Source organism: Tupaia chinensis, unplaced genomic scaffold (assembly GCF_000334495.1).
Source record: "Tupaia chinensis unplaced genomic scaffold, TupChi_1.0 Scaffold000014_1, whole genome shotgun sequence".
In the NCBI taxonomy this organism is placed as follows: domain Eukaryota; kingdom Metazoa; phylum Chordata; class Mammalia; order Scandentia; family Tupaiidae; genus Tupaia; species Tupaia belangeri.
In genome coordinates, this window is record NW_006159444.1 from 5,806,574 (window position 1) to 5,814,393 (window position 7,820).

The following is a 7,820-nucleotide window of genomic DNA, read 5'->3' on the forward strand; positions in this document are numbered from 1 at the left end:
TAGGTGTGAACGGGAGTGTGGAAGCAGTGACTGCTGTGCTCGATGTAGCCATGCATGTGGCTAATGAGAAATTCCATATCTATCGGCATGTGAAGATCTGCCAACATACCTTATGTTTTAAGGCAGGGTACTCTTCCATGAGTCCCTCTTTGACTGATGTATGTTGCCAAAGAGTGTGCACGCTCAGCAAAGGGAAGGAGAGAAAGCACCCCCACATTGGTGTGGTCACATTGTCATCCTTCCTGCTCAATTTCTCCATCCTGTCAAGATCTGGGGCACACACACGGTCCTGGAGTGTTTTACAAGCCACCAGAACTGATTCAAACCAGTCAGCTACGTGGGATCTGGTGCCCTTAACCACTTGGCTACAGGGCCAGCCAATGGTTAATGTTTAATCAACACTTTCTCCCACTGTCCACACCATTAGACGGAACGCTCAAGGACTGCAGGGGCTGGGCCTGTTTTACTTACCACAGTAGCCACAGCTGACGGTGTGTCTTATATAAGGTAGGTCCACATTAAATATTTGCTGAATGAAAACAAATTGCTGCACAAATAACTAACTTCATCTACTTTACTCCATAACCCGATAAAGTCTGACACAATGCTGTTATCACCATGTCACAGAACAGAACGCTGAGGTTCCCTGGTAATTAAAATGTGCCCGAAGTCACTCAGTTGGGAAGTCTCAGGGCTTACATTCAAACTCGTATGGACTTGATCATATACCAGAGCAGAAGCTACAGTCCGACCACAACCTAGTGTCGCTAGTACTATCCAGACCTCAAGGTTTTTCCAAGATTGAGACCATCTAAGAAACCTGGGTCCCAACAAACATCTTTTCCCTCAGTATAAACATCGCTGGATTCCGCTCATCATCTTTCATCTACAACAACTACATTTGAAAGCAATGACTTACCTACAAATCCTTCTTCGCCAACCAGCTTCAGGGCAATTTTATCGGCCAACACTGAAGAGTTGCCATGAGCAATGTTAGCAAAGGGGCCGGCATGCACAAACACAGGCGTCCCCTGTAGATGAAGTACAACAAATTAAAACCACAGAAGACCAATAAAGTACAGAAATCAAGATCACTTAGGAGCAAACAAGGTAAGAGAGACTGCTGAGTGTTTTAAAGACACACCCAAGATAGTCTGCTTTTATTCAGACTGGATTTTTAATGCACAAAGAGACTTAAAAGGGCAGTTCACTCAAAGGACCAAATTCCCTATGTCTTTAGAATAATGCTGAACTGGGGAAAGCAAAGCTTTAAGAAAACAGTTATCCCCTACTACAAGTCTGATAGCCTGATAACCAGAATATACAGGGGACTCAAATAGCTTACCTGCAAAAAAGAATAATCAATCCAATTAAAAGATGGGCAAAAGAGCCGAACAGACAAGAATCCAAGGAAGACGTATGGATGGCCAAAAAGGATATGAAAACACGCTCAATAGCTCTTATCATAAGGGAAATGCAAAACAAAGTCACTATGATACACCAGTCAACCCCAGTCGGAATGGCTAAAATTAAAATGACAGCAAGGGGCTGCAGTGAAAAGTGATTTTTTTCTATGCGTAGGTGGAAATGTAAATTAGTACCACTATGGAGAGTGATATGGAGGCGCCTCTGAAACCTACAAATAGTACTACCATATGACCCACTATTATAATTCCATTCTTTTCTTTTTTGGAGAGGTTTTTGCTATACGGCACATGCACTTGCCAGAAAGACAGAGAGAGACAGAGAGACAGAAAGCAAGAAATCCCTCCCAAGGGGGAATGGCCACGTCGCAACCCCTTCTCCTCCATTCTCCTCTCAGGATCTTGGGTACACACGCACAGGCACCCGGCATGAGTTTAAGCCACCGGTTCCGGGACTCGAACCGTAGTCGACTACACGGGAGTCCAGCAACATAGCCATTATGCCAACTGTTGGTCCCCTTTTCTTTTCTTCTCTTTTCTTTTTTTCAAAGAGGCTTACTTAAATAAAGTTTTGTTTTATTCAGAAATGATTTGGTTTGAGGAAAATATACAGTAAGGATAAAATTCTTTAAATGAATGAATTGAGTCATGGCAGCCGAACTATATGATTACGTTCAGGATGGTCTGTTTCTTATTATTTCTTTTGAAGAGAGATTTTTGCTATATAGTGCATGTGCTCACCAGAGAAACAGAGAGACAGAGACACAGAAAGAGAGAAATCACCAGCTGGGGGGATGGCCACACTGCAATCCCTTCTCCTCTCAGGATATTGGGCATGCACGCGCATGGGCCTGGCGTGTTTCAAGCCACCGGGTCCAGGACTCAAACCACACCTGGCCATGTGGGAGTCTAGCAATGTAACCATTATGCCATCTGCTGGTCCCAGTCTGTTTTTATTTTAATAACAAAGTTGTTATTCTGTTTTCTCAAAGTTCTGCTAGGTCTTATATGTTTAAATGTCTTACATGTTAGAAGTCTGGTAACTAGAAGATTACAAAATCAAGGAAGAACGTTCACTCATAGCCAAATGCAGAGCAAACGGCACTGATAAAAAGCATAAGAAAATCCAGTATCAGGAAGTCACCAAAACTTTAGATCTTAACAAAATCGAAAATCATTAAACAAAATCTGTATAAATGGCCACTTTTAAAGCCATTTCTCCACTTTCCCCTTTCCTAACTGATGGTAGTCGAGGAGAGCTCCGTCTGGAACCAACTTGTCCACGGGGATGAGTGTCCGGGTTGTGTTCAGGCCTTCCAGGGCCTTGGGGTCTGTGGACATGAGGTCTTGGCCCCACCTGGGAAAACACAGCTGCCTGTCACTGCCACGAGGAAGCCAGGAGCCATGCCGGGGGTGGGGGTGGGAGCATGGAAAATCCCATAACCAGGATGACCTGTGAGCAGACCAGGTTTCAAAGATGAGAGAGCCGAACAAAAGCAGGAAGGACAGATGCGAAAGGAAAATGGCTGAGAATGAAAGGTTTATCAGAATCACGATGTGGGTTCCCAAAGTCCTCAGGAGGGAGAGTAACGCAGCGCCTTTCTAAGGTCATACAACTGTATGTGGGAATAAAGACAGGACTACACAGCCAGACACGCATGTTCAGGGACACGTATGTATGTTTAGGGTCTATATCTGTTTCTAACTATTAGGTTGTTGGGAAAGTCATGACACTTTTTTAAAAATGTTTTTCTATGCAAAAATGCATCATGACTTTCCCGACCACCCAGTATCTGAACTACCTCCCATCTAGAACAATCCTATTTTTCTTAATCACTGCACAACCAGCTGGGCTTTAAAATGCCCCGTGTGGGGCTAGCAGGTGGCATAGCGATCAAGGCACTGAAGTTCCACGTAGCCGGCTGCTGTTCAAGTGCTGGACTTGGAGGCCTGAAACTTAGATCAGGTCTGTGTGTGTGTGTGTGTGTGTGTGTGTGTGTGTGCGCACACACACACACACACCCAGAATCCCGAGAAGAGAAGGACTGCAGCATGGCCGTCTCCCCTGGGGGGTGATTTCTCACTTTCTTTCTCTCTGTTTCTCAGGGGAACACAGGGGCCTTGTAGCAAAAATCTCTCTTAAAAACAAAACAAAACAAAACAAAACAAAAACCTGCTGCTGAGATGAGATGCAAGTACAAGAATAAATTGTGACACTCTGCAAGGCTGACCCATGTGGGAGGGTTCTGGGTTCGAGTCTAGAGGGTTCTGGGTTCGAGTCTAGAGACCTCTCTCAGTATGGCGGCCCCACAAGTGCCCATGATGTGGGTCTGGCTGAGGCTGGGGTGGATCATGGAGTCAAGATCCTATCGAAGGGGTCTGTGTGGTTCATGGAAGAGATAATAAAATTTAAAGTGGAGTCCATGAGAAATGTACCATCAAGCATCATTAATAGCCATTCAAACACAGGGTCACATACATACACACATACACACACAGGAGCAGGAAGACCTCCTGCTATAGGTACGAGACATCTTAACAGCTGTAGCACCTCATCTCCCACTCGCCCATGGGCAGGCACCTCACCGACGGTGCTTCTTCCCTCCCCTCCTCAGCTCCGCGGACACTTCATGCTGTGCATCCTCCCAGCACCTCCGGTTGTGTCTTGTCACCCTTTCTGTCACACCGCTCCTAACTTCACCCTTGCTGTCTCTGCCTGGGTCCTTCTGATTATGAAGCATGGTCCTGCCCAAGGACCTCTGAGCTAAAGGTCACCCTTGGCCTGGGATGCAATTCCTCAATGGCTGCTCCATTGTCAAGGCACATCTCTATCCAGTTCCTGCTGTAACAGGAAGGCTGTGGGGACCAACCTACAGCATCCCGGTCCCCTCACGGCTCTGGTTTCCGTCTTCGGTCATCACCACCCACCAACATGCTCTGTATTAGTTGATCTGTCTATTGTTTGCCCATTCGAGTGAAGGCTGCCGGGGGGCAGGTGCTCTGGAACATTCACTGCTACGTCCTTAGCGTTGACTAAACTATCCTGGTCCACGTTATGTATTAAATATACATTTAATCTCCACAGCAACTTTTGGCCATGGGAGAACATTGAGGCTGCGATATTATATAACTTGCCCAGGTCACAGTGAAAGGCAAAGCATTCATTCGAACTAAGTTTGGTATCAGCAGAATCAATCAATAAGTGGATAGATATTCCACTTGTCTTTCTAGTATATTCCCCCAACATGTTTGCCCTCTGGTCACCTCCATTTTCCTTAGTCTCCTGAAGATAAATAGCTCATTTGTACCTCTGATGGTGCAAATTTTCTCCCAACTCCATGCTCAGTGACATTATAAAAGGTGCAGAAATCGGCTGTAGTGGGAATATTTACACCACAGAAATTGGCGAAGGCTATAGACCAGGTATACCCTCCCAAAAGCTGGCTGTTGAAACACTTACCAGTATAACACTGTCTCTCCAATCTCCCTACCTGCCCCTACCCTGCCACTTGTCTAGTTGCTAAATCCAACCCAGACACTGTCTCTTTAACTGGGTTCAAATACTGGGATCTCATTAGCTAGGAAGAAATTAGACAACTCCAAAATCAACTAAGCATAACTGGTGGCTAGAAAATTAGGTGAGAAGAGAGACACCTTGATGAAAACATTTCAGTTCAATAAAGAGAAGAGCAAGGCAAACTATGTACCAAAACAGTATCGTTATAAAAGTACCGTACAGGACACTTTCTGAAAAAGCATTTCTCAACATTTACTATGTGCTTTGCTTGGGAAAAAACAAAACAAACCCCCAAATCCAAATCTAATGGTTCTGAGAGAAGAAGTAAAATAGTAAAAAAAACAAAAACAAACAAACAAAAACAACCCAGCAACTAGAAAACTCAATGTAAATGTGTCTATACCAACTATTGAAATTTCCAGACAGATACTGATTTTCTAAGTTTCTGCCCCAGTCATTTAAGTCAAGATATGAATCTGACTCCTGTTGGCTGAACACACTCAGGTTACCTGATGGCAGGTGGGCAACCCTGTTCGTGCGAATGCTATAAACAATTACTACAGATGGAGAACCACTTACTTCTAGGGTCTGCATCAGATTTGGTTTTATTGCATCTTTCATCAAAACAGTCAAAGCACCTGTCACCCCCTAAAGGAAAGAGAAAACAAATTAGATTTCTGACCAAAGATCACTTGGGCCCTCGTTAATCCTCTGGCCATCTCTCAGCAGCCTGCATTCTGGGCCCACGTCCCCACAGGCTGCTCTCACCCCTGGGCTGCAGCTACAGCTGTGGCCTCATCTGCCACGCCCCCACCAGAGCCTGGAGTGGGTGTGGGCTACACTAGAAGGCCAGGCGTGAAGGGTAAGCAGTCCGAATCCTCTTCCAAAATATCCTTGCTGGTGTTGCCATAAAACATCTTTCGGTCCACCTAAGCGTGTCACCTGCACTCTGTACATGTTAAATTTTCATTACCAGAGGCTTTACTCTTTCCATGAGGAGTGTGTTATTACCGTGCCACAGAGCCAACCCCAGATTTGACATTTTCATCATACGCAAAAATAAATTTAATGGGAAAATATTAGAGGATTAACTTAAACTACTCCTGACACATAATTATTGTTAGCTAGGATTAACAGGATACAGAGAAATGTATTTATAAAGAAAACTGTAATATGTTGGTATTAGAAATGAGATTTCTGTTGATTTTTTAAAGTAGCCCTTTTATCAACCTCAGTTTCAGTCTCTCTTTGAGCTTATATGAAGTATTCCCTAGGGCTCCTGACATAAAACATCTATTTAATTTACTTGACAAAACCTATGAGAGGAGTCAGTCAGATTCATTCCTTCAAAACAGCCAAGGAATAATCAAGACACTTTGGCCAAGGTTTCACATTATGTCCTAAGCCATTAGAATTGATAAAATGTCACTTTGTCTTTTTCCTTTTTTGATTTTGTAGACTTTTGCCATAGGGTGTGTGTACCTGTGGAAGCGATACTGAGAGAGACACGAAGAGAGGGAAAGTGAGAGCTCACCTCCTAGAAAGGATGGCCATGCCACAATCCCTTCTCCATTCTCCACCTGGGATCTTCAGCATGCACGCACACATGCCTGGCATGATTTCCAAGCTGCTGAGTCTGGGACTCAAACTGTGGTTGGCCATGTGTGGGAATTCAGCAATGCCTATGCCACACGCGAGCCGCTACCTGTTTCCTTTTAGGAGGGTTTTCCAATAGTCAGTGTAGTTTCAACTCTATTATTGCATGGGACTCGATGTGGAAAAGTAAATTCAGAGTGCCCGATGGGCCAATGTCACACCTGTGCAGTTACAAACATGTGGAAGCATGTGACACTGCTAAGGATTAGCAGGGTTTCAGTTAACAGTAAACATTGCTATTAAAGAGAAGAACTCAACGTGCCAAATTAGAATAAGCATAAAAAAGGCAGTGAGAGGCTAGGATCCACGAAACCTTTATAGAAAGTATCACGCCACTCAAAAAGGAGCCAGAAGACGAGGGTAGCCCAAAGAGGAGTTTTACTTTTATGATGCAAATTCCAAGTGTAAGGCATGCCAGGAAATAAACTGGGGTGCCAATGGGGCAGGGGTGCCAACAACGTACCAATCCTCACTGTACCTTCCCACTCAGGAAGGCAGAGCACGTGTTTCTGTTCCTTGGAATCTAAGCCAGGCACAGACGAGGTATTTTTAAAAAGGCACTGACCTCAGGGGGCCCACCCACCCCAAGCAGAAGCAGAGATGGGGACTGTCAAGAGGGTGAAAACTTAATGAAACACATTTCAGGGACCAGCAGATGGCATAATGGATACGTCGCTGGACTCCCACATAGCTGACAGAGTTTGGAGTCCCAGACCCAGTGGCTTAAAACTCAGGTTGGGCACGTACGCGTGCATGCCTAAAATCCCAAGAGGAGAATGGAGAAAGGATTGCAGCATGGCCATCCCTATCCACCTGGGGGTGATTTCTCACCTTCTGTCTCACTGTCTCTCTTTGTCTTTCTGGTGAACGTACATTCCCTATAGCAAAAATCTCTTAAAAAAAGAAAAAAGAAATAAATTTCATATGCTTTTGGTTTCAGCCAGGTATATGCATGTGTTAGATGTCGGTGAGAAAACTAAGAATTTCTGAGACAGTCAGGAAAAGAAGCATGTGTAGACTTCCTCAAAACCCCCATAATGCACTCTGACAAAAGAACACACATCTTCATTCGTCGCTAGGGAAGGTCAAGAACGACAAGCTCACCAAATCTTCTGCTGTCACTGGCTGCCCGTTTTTGTCACTGGCTACCACCATTCTTCCCAGCCGTTCCTTCATGTCCATGAGGCTGGCGGTCAGGGGCAGCACCCCCACGGTCTCCCTGG

The 7,820-nt window shown here is 44.8% G+C and overlaps 1 protein-coding gene across 1 annotated transcript in view; it reads right to left on the reverse strand.

Moving 5' to 3' along the window:
* MTHFD1L (methylenetetrahydrofolate dehydrogenase (NADP+ dependent) 1 like) overlaps positions 1-7,820 on the reverse strand; it is a gene marked incomplete at its 5' end in the record, with an annotated part of 230,669 nt that overhangs the window by 143,063 nt on the left and 79,786 nt on the right. The window contains 3 exon segments of the mRNA XM_027769896.1: positions 920-1,031; positions 5,521-5,589; positions 7,702-7,783. Of these exon segments, the coding sequence (XP_027625697.1) occupies positions 920-1,031; positions 5,521-5,589; positions 7,702-7,783 (263 nt within the window).